Here is a 19,797-nt window from a genome sequence, read left to right as displayed (position 1 = left end):
CCCCCTGGGAGTCACCCGCCGTTCACATCCCGGACCCAGTGGCTTAAAACTCACGCCAGGCGTGTGTGCGTGCGTGGCCAAGATCCTGAGAGGAGAACGGAGGAGAAGGGATTGCGGCATGGCCATCCCCCCTGGGGGGTGATTTCTCACTTTCTGTCTCTGTCTCTCTCTGTGCCCTATAGCAAAAACCTCTAAAAAATAAAAATAAAAAAAGCCTACAGCCAACATTATACTGAATGGGGAAAAGCTGAAAATGTTTCCACTAAAAACTGGTACTAGGCAAGGCTGCCCACTTTCTCCACTGCTTTTTAACATAGTGCTGGAAGTCTTAGCTAAGGCAATCAGAAAAGAGAACAATATAAAAGGCATTCAAATAGGCAAAGAGTCGATAATATCTTTATTCACAGATGACATGATGGTATACTTAGAAGACCCAAAGGTCTCCATGAAAAAACTTCTGGAAGTAATAAGTGAATATAGTAAAGTGGCAGGATACAAAATCAACCTCCAAAAGTCTATAGCATTTCTATATATGAACAAAAGTTGAACAAGGTAAGGTTGAAGAAAGGAATCCCTTTCACCATAGCCACAAAATGTATAAGATAACTAGGGATAAACCTAACTAAGGAAGTCAAAGATTTTTATAAGGAAAACTATGAAAATATTTTTAAAAAAAAAATTGAAAGCAACATAAAAAAGTGGAAGGACATTCCATGTTCCTGGATTGGAAGAATTAACATAATCAAAATGGCAATTCAACCCAAATTAATCTACATATTTAATGCAATTGCGAGCAAAATACAACTTATTCTTCACAGATCTAGAAAAGACAAATCACAGAATTTGTCTAGAATCATGAAAGACCTCATAATGCCAAAGCAATCCTATGCAAGACGAGTGGAGAGGGAGGCATATCATTCCCTGGTCTCAAGATATACTATAAAGCTGTGATCATCAAAACAGCATGGTATTGGCACAAAAACAGACATGTGGACCAATGGAATAGAACAGAGACCTCAGAAATAAACCCCAAAGCTTACAGCCAACTGATTTTTGACAAAGGATATCAGTCAATCCATTGGGAAAATGAAAACCTCTTTAGTAAAAGGTGCTGGAAAAACTGGGTATCAACCTGCAGAAAGATAAAACTGAACCTCATCTTTCACCATTAACAAAAGTCAACTCAAAATGGATCAAAGATCTGAACCTATGACCTCAAACTATAAAACTACTGGTGGAAAATGCTGGGGAAACTCCGGGAGACATTGGAGTAGGCAAAGACTTCTTAAATAAGACTGCCAAAGCACAGACAATAATCCCCCCCCCCAAAAAAAAAACCAAATGGGACTATATCAGACTAAGAGTTTCTGCACACCAAAGGACATAGTCACAAGTGTGAATTGACAACCCTTAGAATGGGAGAATATTTTTGTAAAATATGCCTCAGAGAAGAGACTGATAACCAGAATACACAGGGAACTCAAGCGCCTTACACAAAATAAAATGATTAACCCAATTAAAAGATGAGAAAATAAGCTGAAAAAAAATCTCTCTAAGGAAGACATATGAACAGCCAAAAAGCATATGAGGAAATGCTCAACATCCCTTATCATAAGGGAGATGCTGATTAAAACCACAATGAGACTTAACCCATGTCAGAATGGCAACAATCAAAAACATAAAAAGTGATAAGTGTTGGCAGGGATCTAGTGAAAAGGGAACTCTCCTACAAGGTTGGTAGGAATGTAAACTGGTTTGGCCACTATGGAGAACATTATGGAGGTTCCTCAAAGATCTACAAATAGAACTACCATTTGATCCAGTAATCCCACTTCTGAGTATCTACCCAAAGGAGAGGAGAATGCTCAGTTGGAAAAGCGCTTGCACATCAATGTTTACTGTAGCTTTATTTACGATCACTGAGACATGGAACCAACCCAGATGCCCATAAACAGATGAATGGATTGAAAAAAGTGTGGCACATATACTCTGTGGAGTACTACTCAGCCATAAAAAACGAGACCCTGGCATTTGATAGAAAGTGGTCGGATATGGAGGATCTATTGCTGAGTGAAGTAAGCCAGGATATGAAAGAAAGATATTGTATGTATCCACTTAATATATATCAACTATCCATACTTTATGGTAGAGATTGAAATATTAGAGGGCATGAAAGCATTGAAAATAGTTAGTGATGATAAGACAGTGTGGGATGGGGCAGAGAACAAATAGAGAGAGAACAAATAGAGAGAGAACAAATAGCAAGAGAACAAATAGAGAGACATGACATGAGTGGGATTCAGATATGGTTTATTACCTGTTGATGATGACGTGTATAGTATTCTCAACTGGACAGGTCTGAGAAGTATTTCATGTCTGGTAAAGTCTTCTTACAAGCAAAATGATAAGTAGTGATTCAATGTTTAAAAAAATAGTTGGGGGACCAGCAGTTAGCGTAATGGCTATGTCGCTGGACCCCCACTTAGTTGACTGCAGTTGGAGTTCCGGACCCTGTGGCTTAAACTCACGCCGGTTGTGTGTGCATGCGTGCCCAAGATTCCGAGAGGAGAATGGAAGAGAAGGGATTGCAGTGTGGCCATCCCCCCTGGGGGGTGATTTCTCTCTTTCTGTCTCTCTATCTTTCTCTGTCTGTCTGGTGAGCGCATGCGCCCTATAGCAAAACAAACAAACAAACAAACAAAACTTCTCAAAAAAATAGTTGGAATAATAATAATAATCTGGGAAAAAATGAAAAACTATTGGGTGATGATGATGGGGATTTTAATGTCTTTGTATTGACTGATATGAACTCCTTCTGGAAAAAGAAATGTAGTACACTGTAAAGTTATATGTGATTCAATGTAATATAAACAAGATTATGATAATGAAAAGAAAATTAAAAAAGAAAAAAGAGAACCCTCCAGCACAGCTGGTGGGAATGCAAATTGGTACAACCGCTATGGAAAACAATACGGAGGTTCCTTAAAAACCTATAAATGGAACTTCTGTTTGACCCAATAATCCTACTCCTTGAAATTTACCCCAAAGACAGGAAAACAGAAAGACACTTGCACATGCATTTTAATCATGTCATTATTTGCAATTATTAAGACATAGAATCAACCCAAGTGCCCAAGAACAGATAACTAGACTGAAAAGATGTGGCACATGTACACTATGAAATATTACTCTGCATAATAAAAAATATGATCCTGTTAGTTGATACAAAAGGGAAGAACATATTGGGTCATCAAAAAAGTCAGCATTTTTTGCATAGAAAAATACATTATGACTCTTCTGATGGCCTGAGAGAATATTTAAGTGAAGTAAGCCGACTATGAAAGACAAACACAGTATCCCTGCTCAATATATATCCAACATCCACCCTCTATGGCAGAAATGGAAAGCCTGAAGATATATTGGTAGGAAAGATAAGTGGATACCAGACACAACAGAGGAGGGGGTGGACAATTGAGGTTTGTGCAAGAGACTTATGGAGGTAGTACTTGACAGACATGAGAATGTAAAGTTCTCAGAGGGAAAAGATGTATACAGTAATATCCTTGATTTGATTGTAACATAATGTATGTTTTTGAAAACCTATATTTTGTGCTATGGAGATGTACTACAATTAAATGTAAACAATAAATAATATTCTCTCTGTGTATAAACAAAATAGATATAGAAGAGGCACAGAATGTTAATTCCAATATTTAGAACTCACTTGAGAAAATCTGTACACATTAATACGAAGTTACACCACTGGGCTAAATAATTTGCAAACTTTCTGGAACAAAAAAAATTTGATGTTTTACTTTCAAGATTCTTCTCAGGGAAAAAATGTGAACTCTTCTGGTTAGATAGGGGTGTCACAGTAAAGCAGTCAGACACATATGAAAGGGTCCTGGTTTGCATTCAGGGACTTTCCACTAGGCGTACCAGGCATGCACATGCCCATGATCAGAGCTGGCAGATACTGGGGTGGATAGTGGCGTTAAGGACCCTATTGGGGTACCTCTCTCTCTGTCTCTTTTTCTCTCATGGAAGAAATGAATTCATTAATTAGCTTTTAGAAAGAGTTTTTGGAGGAGTAAGAGACAATGTACCTACAGAGGTGAGCACAGTGTTCAGCTCACTGTGAGAACTCAATTATTATGGGAGACTGTTACCCGGTTGTTAATTACCACACTCAGGCTGCCTTGGACTTGAAGGATAGATATCAGAGAGCAGACCTGCAACTCCACCTGAGGATAAACTGAACCAGCAGATCAACAGCCTCCAGAGACACTGTTCCCCAGTTTTCATCAGATGGCCACCCACTGACCTCTGGTTCAGAAGACTCATGCATTGCAATGACCAGATTTACAACTTCCAGGTCCTCACCAAAGGTGATATTTAGACCTGCAGTCTTCTTCTCACAGTAGGAGGCTTCAGGTAGAAATTTATGGCCCCTCTGAAAGAGGCACCCCTAAGGTCTCACTATCTAGGCAATTAACTCTCATGGCTAACTAACCACAGGGCTAGTCCCATCCAGCCCTGCCTCCATCATTAGCTAATTTTGGATTCTCACTGGGCAAGTAAGATTTGTGACTGCATTTCTATATTGTCTCAGTTTTTCTAAAATGATAATAATCTTGGTCCCCTGGTATGGAATTAAGAAAGAAAATAACAATTATGTCCTGATGTATATATTAAGGCAATTTATAGAGTAAGCTAGGTAGTATTTCGAAGTTCTTTATTTTGCATCCTCCTTCAATATTTTTCCTTTTTCTGGCATTCCGTCTCCCTTCCCTTCAATGATTAGTGCCAAGAATGGAGCTCAGCAAACTGTGGCCTGCTCCCATAAACAGATTTTACAGCTACACCCATTTGTTTATGGATCCTCTGTGATGGGATCTGGAGAGAGATGGTCCTTTTGGACTAAGGCACAGAGCTGAGTGGTCGTGGCCCTTAAAGATGGAAATATTTACCATCTGGCTCTACACAGTAAGAGTTTGCTGCCTCTTGGTCTAGAACACAACTAGTTTTTGGTAGGTATCCTGTACCTGCTTGTTTTCTTTTTCTTTTTTTAATTATTTAATTTTGTTTATTCATTTATTTATTTTTATTTTGACCAGAGAGAGACAGACAAAGAGAGAGGGAAAGTGAGAAACCAACTACCAGGTCCAGAATTCAAACCATGATCAGCCATGTGGGAGTGCCCAACACCTTAACCACCCTGCCATCTGCTGGTCCCCCCCTGCTTGTTTTCATAAATGATAATAATCATCATTGTATTCGACAACCAACAAATATCTATTAAATGCCTCTAAATACTAGGAGCCATGCCAGGTTCTGGAAATACACAAAGTTGGGACTTAACAACGATGAAGATGAGACATAGGACCCCTGCCCTGAGAGTACATGCAGTTTAGTGGGGGAAGACAAAATATCGATCTGAAGAGTTACTTACTACACATGAGATCAATGTTTACAAAGGAAAAAGGACAGGGTGTTGGGGGAGTATACCAAAGGAATATGTTATAATCAACCCTATCTCAGGAAGTTTTTCTCTAAGCAACTAACATTTGAGTTAAGCTGATGATTGAACAAATTGTTGGGGAAAGTGTGGTTTACCTGATGCCACATGAAATGCAAATAGACCACCAGATATGTATAATTATTAAATAGAAATTAGAAAGTACAATAAAAATTACTATAAAAACAGGAAAACCAAGAATGATTTAACACATACATATTAAAAAAAAAAAAAGTAAACAGAGCTAGGCTAGTGGTTGTGGCAGCTAGATTTCCACATGGGCAACTGTGGTTCAAATTCCAGGCCTGGTGGCTTGGAAAACCACAGTAGCACACGTGCATGTGTGTCTGGAATCTGAAAGGAGAAAGAGGTGGAGACCAGATTGTGGTGTGTCCATTTCCCATGGGGTGCTTTCTTGCTTTCTATTTCTCTGTTAACAGCAAGCACATGTGCCTTCTGGCAAATTAAATGTTATATATTAAATAATATATATATATATATACACATACACACAAATGGAAATTATTATAATACATTAATTGCAATATAATGCTAAGTTTAAAAATAGAATATAAAATTAGATACAATTTTATTTTAAAGTATTCAAGTTAGTATATGTATTTGTGTGTAATTGCACATACATATACTTTAAAACACTAATAAAAGGAAATACAAATGGATTTCAATATGTTCTTCAGTCTGTAGTTACTCATAACATCTATCCACCTAGCTATGTAGTGTTAAGGAATGTGGACTGTAAGTTTTTGACACTTGATTTTTCAAGCTTAAACAGGAACGACAAGCAAATAAATAATTTTAAAACCAACAATGTGAAAAGCATAACCCAGGTTTATTTGTTAGAGACCAGACATCAACATGTGACCAGAGACGACAGTTCTTCAATTAGCTCCATTCTTTAAGTACAGAAAATCAGAGCCTAATTTGAGCCTAAATTGAGTAACATTAATTTTCACACTTGGGGAGAAGATTTGATTGAACAAAAACAGATGCCCTGCAGACTGCGGGCGCTTCTGGCTGTCATGTTGGTTTGAAGTTTCTCAGTGCTGCCTGTCAAGGTTGATCAAGTGGGCTTAAGCACTCACATGTTCTGCTTTCCAAATTCAGCAAGGCCCTGGAAGCCAGGCGGAGATCTTTTGGGAACAGAGCCCATTTCCCTACCCTGAAAATTGGCAGGTCTTTCCAGAGAAGGTAAGTGCAGAAATAGAAGCAAGGAGGCTGGAAGAAGTGCTGTAGAAGAAATGTATTCTATGAATTCTTCTCCACATTTCCTATCACTGGTCACCCCTCAGATCTAAGCTAACTGGGAGATGCGCTCCTCTACTACCTAAACATGGAGCTGCAGGAACATTAAGCATCTAACCTCAGGTCACTGAGCAAGTAGTGATACACTGAGAATCAGAAGAGGTAGCAGCTGATCCAAGACTATTTGCTGCAGCCTATCCAAGACTATTTGCTGCAGCCTGTGTCTACAAAACTCTCATTTTTAGAACTACACAGGCCTACTAAATGTAGAAGTCATCTTTAAGGGGGAACCAGTTTATTCAGGGCAAGATAATTTTCTTGATCAAAATGATGACACCCTGGTAGGCTTCCTGGACAGGCTTCCTGGACAACTCCTTCCCTAGGCCCATGGTGCTAACCTCTGATGTCCAGTTTGGTCTGGCGTTGGTCACTGTGAGTACCTGGCTGGTTACTCCTTACACTTTTATTGACCACAGACTATTCTCAGCTTCAGCACATCTGTGGCAGAAAACAGAGATGGAATCAAGGGAGCCAGAAATGAACCATGTTAGTATCAACTTCTTTGAAAAATACTAACGTACTAAATAATAAAAAAAATTCTCCTTACCCAGAATGCTTCATGCTTGGATAAAAAGGAAGAGGAAGGCAAAAGAATAAATGTGGTATTTTTTTTTTTTTTTTGGAGAGGTTTTTACTATAGGGTGCATGTGCTCACCACAAAGACAGACAGAGAGACAGAAAACAAGAAATCACCCCCCCAGGGGGATGACCACGCTGCAATCCCTTCTCTTCTCAGGATCTTGGGCACACACCCATATGTGCCCGGCGTGATTTTAAGCCACCAGGTCTGGGACTCAAACCATGGTTGACTACAAGGGAGTCCAACGACATAGCCATTATGTCAACTGCTGGTCCCAAAATGTGGGAATTTTTAAACTGTTTTTGTTCTGATAGTTGTTCTTTTCATCATTTCTCTGAATGTCTTGAAACAACAGGACGGCCTGGGGTACCTCCCAATGTGACTGAGGACAGCAAATGAAAAGGAACACATTGAGATTGATTATGTAAAAGAAGAATTTCAAGTCCGTTGTTACTAGGATTTCCTTTTTTATTTTCTGAGATATATTTGCTATATGATGTGTGCATTCACCAGAGAGACAGAGAGAGAAAGAGAGGCAGAGTGAGAAACCATCCCCCAGGAAAGAGGGCCATGCCACATTCCTTTCTCTTCCATTCTCCCTCTGTGACTTTGGGTGTACACACACACACACACACACACACACACACGTGCCCAGGGTGAGTGTCAAATGGCCAGGTCCAGGGCTCAAATTGCAGTCAATCACATGAGAGTCTAGTGCCTTAACTACGTCACCTGCTGACCCTGGATTTTCCATCTTTAAAAAATTTTTTGCTCTAGGGGCCAGCAGGTGGCTTGGTGGTTGGCTTGGTGCTTACGGGTGCTGGACTCCCACACAGCTGACTCCGGTTTGAGTCCCAGACCTGGTAGCTTGCTTTCTCACTTTCCCTCTTTCTCTCATTCTGTCTCTCTCTGGTCAAATTAAAATAAATGAAGTTAAATAAAAAATAATTCTAAAAAAGAAAATTTTTTTTTTTTTGCTCTAGGATTCATGTGCATGTCAGACAGCGAAAGAAAGAGAGTAAGAGAGAAAAGGGAAGTGAGAAAGTCTCCCCCAAGGAGGTATGGCCCTTCTCTTCCATTCTCCCCTCTTGGGAGTTTGGGCACCCAGTGTGGTTTTCAAGCCAATGAGTCTGAGACTTGAACCATGTCATCAGCAAGTGGAATCCAGGCCCTCCAACCACCACACCACCACTGGCCTGGATATTCCATTTTTACTCTTTCTCTCAGTAAACATTTATTGAGTGCCAGGCACATAAAGGTGGATTATAGAGGATGAGGATAAATACTGGCTGGGGATGAATATGGCTCTCCCGTCTAATAGAAGAGATTCGTACAAATAAATGAAGACCACAGAGAATGCAGAGTACTGTAAGTACTGTGCCAAGCAGACTAGGGTCAGGAGAGGCTGGGAGCACTGGCGGGCCCAGGGAGAGGAGGTAACCAGAATGCCTACATGTGACAGCATCTGTTCTTCCTTCCTAATAAAGCTTCAGAGAAACCCATGACATCTGATATAACGAAACCCAACGAGGATTCAGAACACTCTCTTTTGCTCCATGTGGGACAGCAGAGTGAATGTTTGTCATTGTAATTTCTCTTCTGTGTTTCACACAAGACCTTACAAAAGTATACAAAACAGGCATTTTTCTCTTAGGAAATTATTTGTCTTTTTTATGTCCTATAAGAGACAGAAGACCAAAGCACCTTAAAATAAGATCCAAGAGTAAGCTGATGATGAAAATGGCAAAATATTGTTTTTATTTATTTATTTAGTTGTTTGTTTATTTATATTTAGAGAGATTTTTGCTATAGGGTGTGTGTGCTCACTGAAAAGACAGATAGAAAGAGAGAAATCACCTCCTGGGGGGATGGCCACGCCGCAATCCCTTCTCCATTCTGTTCTCGGGATCTTGAGCATGCACACACACATGCTCGGAGTGAGTTTTAAGCTGCTGGGTCTGGGACTCAAACCACAGTTGACTACATGGGAATCCAGCAAAATAATCATTACACTATCTGCTGGTCCCAAAATAATGTTATTTTTAAAACTGTGAGGCTCCACACATTTTTTTCTGTTAATTTTTAAATCCATAAGAATTTTAAGGGAAGTCAAATCCATATAATTTTGACTCATTTGCATCCATTAAATGTGTTGTTTTATATGAATCACTACCCGTCCCCATATAATTTTGACTCATTTGCATCCATTATTCCTAAATGTGTTGTTTTATATGAATCACGACCCGTCCAAGAATCTTTTTTCCATTAAAAGGTGCAAAATTAACAGCCAGAATCAAATTCTCGTAGACTGCAGTTTAACCAGATACGCTGACCCTGAAGCACCGAGAAAATCCCCAAGGGGTGGAGATACGTTCTTGGGCATCTATCAACAACACTCGGTTTATTCTGGAATAACATGAGCATGTCAGAGCTAATCAGGGCCCGCTAGCTCCAAGATCGTAACAAGGCCTTGACACATCTATTTAAAAACCCCAATAAGATGAAATTTCACTCCTGCTAGTATAGTTTCCCCATAGCTACTATTTTATTTTTGGCTTTCTGGCCTAAAGCTGATAGAAATTCTGCAGAGATATCAATTTTCAGAAAAAAACAGTTAAAAGTTTCACTGCCTGAAAAGACACAGCAAAGAATAATAGACATTCCCAGGGACTTTGCCTTTAGCAGACAGTAACCTACATCTAGGGTGTGAGGGTGCATGCATGCATGAGGCGAATAAGTGAACAGGAAAAGAGGGAACCCCAGTTAAATTAAAGAACAAGAAGCCCAATTCCATGGTCAGGCTAAACAGGAGCTGGCCGGAGGCCCCATTTTTTCAGGAGTAATTTGGCTTTGACATCACTATCCTATATAAACTATAAACATGTTTTAAAAAACCAATAAGCAAAATCAAAAAATAAACAAATGAGGCATTGAATGCACTACAGAAAATGTTACACCACAATGAGGTGATAAAGAAAACAATTTCCTCATCAAACTCCTAAGCACATTAATTCCCTAAGATTTTTAATATAAACAAAATTTGGGATGGAGAAAACCACAACAGACCTGTCTAATGACCACCGCGACTTTCAGAACAAAGTAATGATCACCTGTGCATTCCACCACTGCCTTTATCAGGCTCTAGTGTAAGAGCAGAGCTCAGTTTAAAAAAAAAATACTGCCTTCAGCAACCAGGAAATTTAGAAATCGGGCCAGGACCTCCTCTGTCAACTGAGAGCTTTCACATCCCATCTGCTGTTCCTGCCGCAAGGGTTGCTTGGGTGTTCTCAGACGCAGACCCCTGGCTTCACTGTGAGCACTAACAGAGAAGATGAGCTCGCCACTCTCTGCCTCCTCTGTGCCTCTGGCTTCTCCACAGGCCAAGACGGCTGTTAGGAGCCTCCTGACCTGGCCTCGGTTCCTTGTTCTGCATTATTTAGCTCTGTCACTACTATTGCTACGCTGTCTTGCCTTTCTCTTAACCAAGTCCTAGAATCCTGAAGACTCATTGGAAAAGGATGGCTCCTCTGAGTGAACAATATTCATAATTACAATTACCAGAGGTCTGAAATTTGCTCTAACAATAGTTTCTGAAAGAATACATATAATGAAACACATTAATGACTATGAAGAGAGGTGATAATTTTTGCTGGCCATCCTGTACCCACATAATAAATGAAAGCTTGATAGACAGCCTTCTGGGTACCTCTGCTTCTATTGTTACACCTGTTCTATGAGCTAAGGGCCACAACTGAGGTGACTCATTGTGCTCAAACCTTAACTCATTATCTAATCCCTACCAGCTCCTCCTGCCTTTTTTGGTAAGAGTGACTATCTGTCCAGTTGCTCTAGTCACATCTCTTTCACTGTCAATATTCAATTGGTTACCAAGTCCTACTAAATTGTCACTTGCTTATCTTTCTCTCTTTCTCACAGAAGAAATAAAACATTTAAAAAAAATTACTCGCTTGGGACCAGCAGGTGGTTTAAAGTTACATCGCTGGACTGCCACGTAGTCGACTGCAGTCTGACTCCCAGATCCAGTGGCTTAAAACTCATGTCAGCCGCGTGCGTGTGCACGTGTGCGCATGTGTGTGTGTGTGTGTGTGTGTGTGTGTGTGTGTGTGTCCAAAATCCTGAGAGGAGACTAGAGGAGAAGGGATTGCAGCGCGGCCATGGGGTGATTTCTCACTTTCTGTCTCTCTGGCAAGCACATGCACACTATAGCAAAAATCTCTAAAAAAAATTTGTTGGCATGTGCAATGACTTTGTAGTAATTCAAACCTTAATCAATGGTTTCTCAAAACCTATTTTATCCTATCAGTTGCCTCTGACAAAATTAATAAAATATTCTCCTAATAAATCTAGAGGCTTCCAAAGCCACTATTCAGTATTCTCGGCTGAAATGGACTCCACAACTTCTGGAAATGAGTTTCATCTATGGAGCTACATAAGGTAGTCATTTAGCAGGCATGCACACTGCAAGCTAGCCTAAAACTCTACAACCTGCATGGGCACAAAATCCGACAAGAGAATCAAACCCCACTAGGCCTCCTTCCCTTTCCTAGAGAAAAGAGGTTGTAACTTGTTTAAAGTATGACCACCAGAAAAATACTGTAATATTGCTATTCCTGGGAGGGTCTCACAGAGACAGAGACACTGTCAGCCAGAAGCACAGAATAAACATTACTGAAATAATATGTATCAACCTCAGCTCTGTCTCTGGCAGACTCAGGAGAACCTCATCTGAGGCCAATAGGTTGTTTGTTAAACTAGCAAACAAAAAGCAAATAGCAAAAACCCTACTTCAAGCTAATGTGATTCTTTTGTCAGGCCCATGGTTTTTGAAATACCAACTTGAGGGTAAATAAACATAGAGACTCACTCTGGGAAGCATAGTGCTCCTCCGCGGCTTTGTCTTCGTGTCCTTCGTATTCCCTGCTGGAGAGCTGCCTATTGGCTGTCTCCAGTCGATCTATAAACAAAGAGGAGATGATTAAAAAGAAATACATGTAGATTTAAGTTATTACCTAACCGAGAAATGAAATAGGTGCCAAGAACTAGGCAGGAGGAGATGCTCAGGCAGGAGCCAAAGCTGAGCAGTTCTTGGGGAGGAACAATAAGTACATTCCAAAATATAAAAGCAAAGCTTTCAGAGGCCATGCTGTGTCTTCCCACAATCTAATGGAAGGCACCAGCAGTAGGCAACTAAAGATGGTCTCTGACAGAAAACCACTTCACTGCTTCTAAGGCAGGCAAACCTGCAGCTGAAAGCCTCCGCAAAGAAATGTGGTCTCCTTGCTCTCAACCCAGCCCTAGTCTAACCGTGATCCATCAGCCCTGTGTTTTAACCCGTGACTGCTATCTGTACTTCAGAACTGAAAAGGAGAAAAATGACAAATATATACCAAAACAAGTCAAAATTACCTATTCTGTTTGCTCAAACCACTTGGTAAACCTTCACTTATTCAAGTAAGTAAACCATCTCAACAAGTATTTATTGGGGTAATGATACCCAACAGAAAAGAGTTTGGAGTAATAGCAAAGTAGGATCTACTTGTTGCGGTCTACTAATATGGGAGTGTTTTAACACATGACTTGCCTGACAGAAACTGAAGTACAATTTGAGGGTTAAATCGTGGTGCACATTCATTGAAATGAACTGCACATGGCTTGCCTGATGGGAACTGAAGTAGAATTTGAGGGTTAAATCATGGTGCACATGGGGGATAGCCAAGATCCTGCAGCAGGTGGCTCCCATCTTTCAGAAGGTATTATCTGTCTACTCCTTTTACAGTTGTGGGTTTCTTCCCCACCTCCGTGGAAGAATGTATGTCCATTTCTGTCTTCTATACAACACCTAGCAAGAATTAAGTGTGGCCTTCAAAGACTGTTACCAAATGACTCAGTCTGATGTGGAATGGTTGTGCATCTAACACTGGTCTTTGCAACATTCCTGTTCACAGTCATGAGTCACAGTGAGGTACACTTTTAAAGCAAGAAGGAACTGCACACAGACGCCTTCCTTTCACAGACTCATGTACATAGGCTGTCATTTCTGAGGCCAAAGTTGCCCCAAACACTGAAGCAGGGAAGAACAGCTCTGCATTTTGAGAAACTCTCCCCTTCCCCAGGTAGTAGAATAGCACTTATGGCAAAGCTATTTGGACCTGTGGTCAAGCTGTTAACCACATGAGTAGTTTAGGGTAGAAAAATCAGACAGAACTTGACATGCCTCGAAGGTCTCTGTTGAAATCGTGAAGTCTTCTAATCTCGCCTTCTAATTTGTTTCTCATCGCCTTGTCCAGTGACTCTCGCTTGGTGGTGGACTTGACCAGGCTCTCGTAGGCTTCCGAAATTCTCTGAAGTTCTTTTTCAAACTAAAAGAAAGAACTGGCATTAAAGTGGGTCATTGGACATTCATGCTGTATTTTAGTGATACTGATACCCTGAGATTCAACGTGTGAAGGTTTTATCGTCAACATGGCCTTTCTGCATCTCAAGCTTCATGGCCACCAAATAGCGGGGTCACTTCACTTTTCCACCTGCCTTCTAAGGGCTGTGTTAGGATCTTGGAAATAACAAGTCTGGCCAGACATCTGAGGTCACCTGTAAAAGCCAATATTCTGTACCAAGATTGGGAATGTACGGATTAAAATATAACTTAAGTCTCTTATATTTTGTACAGTGATTTACCACTACTATCAGTATTTCTAGTTAACATAAAGGCAGTACTAAAGTACAGAAAAACTAAAGGACTGTAACTAAAAACCAGTTTTCTAGACTCCAAGTGCAATGCTCTTTTCAGAGACTTTTCTACCTATTCCCAAAGGAACATAAAATCCCCTTGCATAGAGGCTTCATTACTTTGCATTTTTACTCCTTTGTCTGTAAAATGATCTATGTAAGGAATTAATGAAGATCGAGTGGTGGTCCAGTGATAATGCGACTGAACTTGCATAGAAAAGATCCTGGGTTCATGTCCTGGGACCTCCTTGAATATGCCAGGCACCCGTGCCTCATGATACAGGCTAGCCAATGCTGGGGGTGGATCACAGCATGGGGATCCTGTTGGAAGTGCCTGTTTCTCTGTCTCTGTCTCTGACTCTGTCTCTCTTTCTGTTCCTTTCTTTCATGGAAGAAGTAAATAAATAAATATATAAAAATTTAAAAAAGAATTAATTGATTTGTACCTATACATTTGTATGAACAAATGTGCCTGACATATACAGGATTAAAACCACTTTTTGGTGTGTGTGTATTTCATTGAATGGAAAACTATAACTAGGAAGGCTTCCACCTATAAAACACATAATTCTATAGCAATAAAATATAACTTAAGTCTCTTATATTTTGTACAGTGATTTACCACTACTATCAGTATTTCTAGTTAACATAAAGGCAGTACTAAAGTACAGAAAAACTAAAGGACTGTAACTAAAAACCAGTTTTCTAGACTCCAAGTGCAATGCTCTTTTCAGAGACTTTTCTACCTATTCCCAAAGGAACATAAAATCCCCTTGCATAGAGGCTTCATTACTTTGCATTTTTACTCCTTTGTCTGTAAAATGATCTATGTAAGGAATTAATGAAGATCGAGTGGTGGTCCAGTGATAATGCGACTGAACTTGCATAGAAAAGATCCTGGGTTCATGTCCTGGGACCTCCTTGAATATGCCAGGCACCCGTGCCTCATGATACAGGCTAGCCAATGCTGGGGGTGGATCACAGCATGGGGATCCTGTTGGAAGTGCCTGTTTCTCTGTCTCTGTCTCTGACTCTGTCTCTCTTTCTGTTCCTTTCTTTCATGGAAGAAGTAAATAAATAAATATATAAAAATTTAAAAAAGAATTAATTGATTTGTACCTATACATTTGTATGAACAAATGTGCCTGACATATACAGGATTAAAACCACTTTTTGGTGTGTGTGTATTTCATTGAATGGAAAACTATAACTAGGAAGGCTTCCACCTATAAAACACATAATTCTATAGCAAGTAGTTACAACTGCTATAACAGGAGTCTATAATAATAGCATGTCTTTGAGGCAGATATTAATAAAGCCCATGTTACTGCTGTCTAACAGCCATGCAGAAGGGGTACAGACTGGGTGAGACTCCCCACAAATATGGAAGCTTGGTGCACTGCTGCTAGCAATTGGGATGAGAGACTTAGCTATAAAGGCTGAAAGCACAGGGACCCCTCAATGGGTACCAAGAAACCAGAACCATGTTTTTGGTCCCTCCACAGGAGAGTCATGTCACCAGGAGCCTGGCACCTACTTTTCTGAACCCTAATTGCCCAGATGAGAAAGTCCTACCTAGACTTCTATAAATAATTAATATCCAAACATATATTCCCTATTCACTTACAATGTATCAGAAATCCTTCTGGGTGCCAAGGACACAGAAATAAGTAAGGAGATTCCTGACCTTTAGGAGGTCTGTACCCAGACACATGTGCTTCTATAATGCTATGTGATATGGGATATGATGTTGAAATACTCTGCTAGAGATAAAGTAATTAGTTTTACAAGGGTGAGGAATTTCTTTTTCTTTTTCTTTAGGTTTTTGCCATAGGGTGCATACACTTACTGGACATAGAGAGAGAGAGAGAGAGAGAGAGAGAGAGAGGAAACTGAGAAATCATCCCTCTACAAGGGGGTTGGCCACACCTTAATTCCTTCTCATCCATTCTCCTCTTGGGATTTTGGGCACACACACACACATGTGCCTGGCATGATTTTCAAGCCATGGGGTCCAGGACTCTAACTGTGGTTAAACACATAGGAATCCAGCACCTTAAATGCCACACCACCTGCTGGCTCCAAGAAGGGATGTCTTTTAAAAATAATAATAATATTTCAGTAGGGTGGCTCCATGGCCTAGTGGTTAAGGAGCTGGATTCACATGACTGACTGTGTGGTTTGAATCTCAGCCCTGGCAGCTAGAAAAACAACTGGGCATGTGTGCATGCATGCTCCAATCCTAATAGGGTGGAGAAATGGAGGAGAAGGGATTGCGGCCTGACCACACCCCATTCAGGGGTACTTTCTCTGTCTTCTCTCCCTCTCTCTCTCTGCCTGTGTCTGGTAAACATACATACCCTCCAGGCAAATCTTTTTTTTTTAATAGAGGCTTTTCACTATAGAGCGCGTGCGCTCGCCAGACAGAGACAGAGAGACAGAAAGCAAAAAATCACCCCCCAGGGGGGATGGCCACGCCGCAATCCCTTCTCCTTCATTCTCTCTCGGGATCTCGGGCACGCATGCATACATGCCTGGCGTGAGTTTTAAGCCACCGGGTCCAGGACGCAAACCGCAGTCGACTACGTGGGAGTCCAGCGACATAGCCATTACGCTAACTGTTGGTCCCCAGGCAAATTTTTTAAAAAAGAAAAAAAAAGGATTTTAGATAAAATGTCATTTAAAATGAGTCTTAAAGAAGAGGAATTTGTCAGGCAGAAAAGGTCAAAGGGCTGTGGCATTCTAGGCAGAAGACAGGGCATGAGCCAAGGCACAGAGCCATGAAAGTAAGTGTACATCTTTGACGTGACAGCTAGCCCAGTGGTGAGAGCAAGGTGGAAGTGGCAGGAGCTAGAGCCATGAAGAAGAACTTCATGGACAAAGGAGAATCATGAGGGTAGGAGGTGTTGGGGAGGGGAAGATTATGAGAAGGAAGCATGATCTTACCAGTTTGTATGAAGATAAAACTAAAGAATGGGATAGGAGAGTAGAGAGTGAGAAGAGGAAACAAGATTAAAGGTGTTCAGGTAAAAAGTTAATCTAAATAGTTCAGTGACAGATGCCAAAGACAAGAATTGGGACAACAGAAAGGACAAATTTCAATAACAGCAACAAGCAGAATCCACAGGTGTTGGTGAGTGGGTGTGGGCAGTAGAGGAGAGAAAAATTGAAGATCACGTACAGGTTCATAGGTTAGAAGATGGGATAATGAGACTTAACCATGATAAATGATTGTAAGACAAAGAGGTTTACCAAAGAAAGAAAACCTGTCAGGTTTTGGGGCACCGTGTTCAAGAAGTTGCAGACATCTTGGCAAAGACTTCCAGGAAGCAGGTAGCAATGCAGCTCTGAAAGTCAGGAGAGCAGTCTCAGTGTCATCAGTGCACAGATGACAGATAAAGTCATACAGTGAAGGTCGCTTAAGGAGTTCAGCAGAAGACTGGAAGGCCAAGGATGGGGAGGTTCATACTAGGAGAAAGTAGGATGGAAGAACAGGGACAGAGACTAAAACTAATGGTTCCAAAGCTAAAAAGCCAAAAACATAAGGAAGAAGACCTATTGTGGATGATGGCACAGTGATAACACACTGGACCCACATGCAAAAGGTCCTGCGTTTGTGTCCTGGGACCTGCCCAAGCATGCCAGGCACACTCTGTTTGTTTGTGATCTAGAACAGCTGAGACTTGAGGTAGATTGTGGCAAGAAGACTCTATTAAGAGGTGCCTGTTTCTCTCTCTTTCTGATGGAAAAAATAAGTTAAGAAAAAGAAAATGAGGGAAAAAGAGATTATGGGCAGTGGCCCCCAGAGATCACAATGAAGCTGATATATCAAAGAAGACACCAACAAAGAGGCTAGGGAGCATCAGGACTTCTGTTTAGGGGCAGCTAAACGGGACAAAGCTGAGAGTATCAAGGCTCCTTTTGGTCCCATGATATTTTCCCAAAGGCCTCTTGGAACTAGGGTTGGTACCTCCAGTCTTTGCTTTCAACAAGGCCAGTGTCTTACACAGAATTGGTGGTGATGTGGCAGCACAGAAAACGGTGTGTCCTGAATCCTGTTCATAGTTCTACCCCAAATCCTGCCTTTTAACTTGCTTTTCTTTCCTTTTTTTTTAAAAGAATTATTTAATTTTATTTATTAATTAATTTATTTTAATTTGACCAGAGAGATACACAGAGAGAGAGAGAGGAAAAATGAGAAAGCAAGCCACCAGGTCCAGGACTCGAACCCTGGTTGGCCATGTGGGAGTGTCCAGAGCCTTAGCCATCACACTACCTGCTGGTCCCAGCCTTTTAACTTGCTTTTCAAAAGAAATGACTTCCAAACATACCACCATCTCTATGCTCATTTTATCCATAAAAGGTGGCCACTGTTTTCAGGCAAGTGGGCATTCTGCAGAACAGTTCCTGCAAGACCACAGGGCCTCACCTACTCACTGAGGAAGCTGAAAGCACTCTTAACCGCTGAGATGTCCACCAGGAAAGTGGTGTTCATCCTTTCAGGCCCAGGGCAACCAGGAAGCTTTCCTTAACTACATCACGCTCAGGGACCTCCCCTATCTGATTTATAGTCTCTCTCTCTGTTAGACTCACCTGCGTGGGATTCTGACTTGCATGCACATTTTCATGCAAGTCATTAGATTTGACTAACTCCTTGAGGGTAGAAATAGCTCTTTCCACCCTAGAACTATGTATGCCCTGCATGGGACAAAGATACAGAGTAATTAATAATCTTGAAATGTGTAACTTCTAAGGATAGAGTTGGGCACTGATGAACTATAGCTGATCATGGACTCTTTCCTTTTGTTAAGAATTCTCTCAGCACACTGAAAACTGTGGGGTCCCACTATGGCAATATTTACCATCTCAAATAGTAAAGCAATGAAGAATTGGCATATGCCACCTGCTTGGAGGAAGCCCCAGGAGAAAGGCCAAGGACAGGTGTTTCCCATGAGAAATGACAGCTGTAATGGAAAAGGACTGGCCTCCTTTGTGGGATTACCGAGGGTAGAACTAGGACTGATGTATGAAGCTGAAGAGATACCGACTTTAATTCAACACAAGGAAAAATTTCCTAACTTACTTTCAGAAGTGCTGGGTACCCAGTAGTGAGCATCTTCTCTGAAAGCATTCAAGCAAAAAGGGGATGAATGATCTTAGTGTAGGGACATGAAACAAGGGTTCTAAGGGGTGGGAAGTTAGGCTAGAATCACTGTAAGAATTTTAAGCCTAAAACTCTATCATTTTTCCTTCCTTCCTTCCTTCCTTCCCTCTGTGTTGAAGAGAGAGAGAGAGAGAGAGATTTTTGCTCTAGGGCCTATGTGCTCACCAGAGGGGAAATCTGAAATCACCTCCAAGAGGGGATGGCCATGCTGTAATCCCTTCTCCTCCATTCTCTTGAGATTTTGGACATGCACACACGTGCACCTGGCATGAGTTTTAAGTCGCTACATCTGGGACTCATACAGCAACTGGCCATGTGGGAACCCAGCACCTTAACCACTATGCTGTCTGCTGGCCCCCAGGCTCTATTATTTCTGATAGTACATTCCTTCAGAGTGAAAATCACTCCTTCCTCATATTCTCCATGTCCAGAAGATCTTAAGCATCCCATAGTATGTGTTAACAA

At 41.0% G+C, this 19,797-nt stretch overlaps 1 protein-coding gene across 1 annotated transcript in view; it reads right to left on the bottom strand.

Moving 5' to 3' along the window:
• The window catches only part of AMOTL1 (angiomotin like 1), a 107,951-nt gene that overhangs the window by 38,183 nt on the left and 49,971 nt on the right, over positions 1 to 19,797 (bottom strand). The window contains exons 6-7 of the mRNA XM_006162572.2: positions 13,657 to 13,801; positions 12,307 to 12,396 (exon numbers count right to left, since the gene is read on the bottom strand). Coding sequence (XP_006162634.1) covers positions 12,307 to 12,396; positions 13,657 to 13,801 — 235 coding nt within the window. The remainder of the gene's footprint in view (positions 1 to 12,306; positions 12,397 to 13,656; positions 13,802 to 19,797) is intronic.

The sequence above is a fragment of the Tupaia chinensis genome, unplaced genomic scaffold, assembly GCF_000334495.1.
Source record: "Tupaia chinensis unplaced genomic scaffold, TupChi_1.0 Scaffold140218_1, whole genome shotgun sequence".
In the NCBI taxonomy this organism is placed as follows: Eukaryota; Metazoa; Chordata; class Mammalia; order Scandentia; family Tupaiidae; genus Tupaia; species Tupaia belangeri.
Note: the sequence above shows the minus strand (reverse complement) of the source record. Positions and strands in the feature narration are given on the sequence as shown.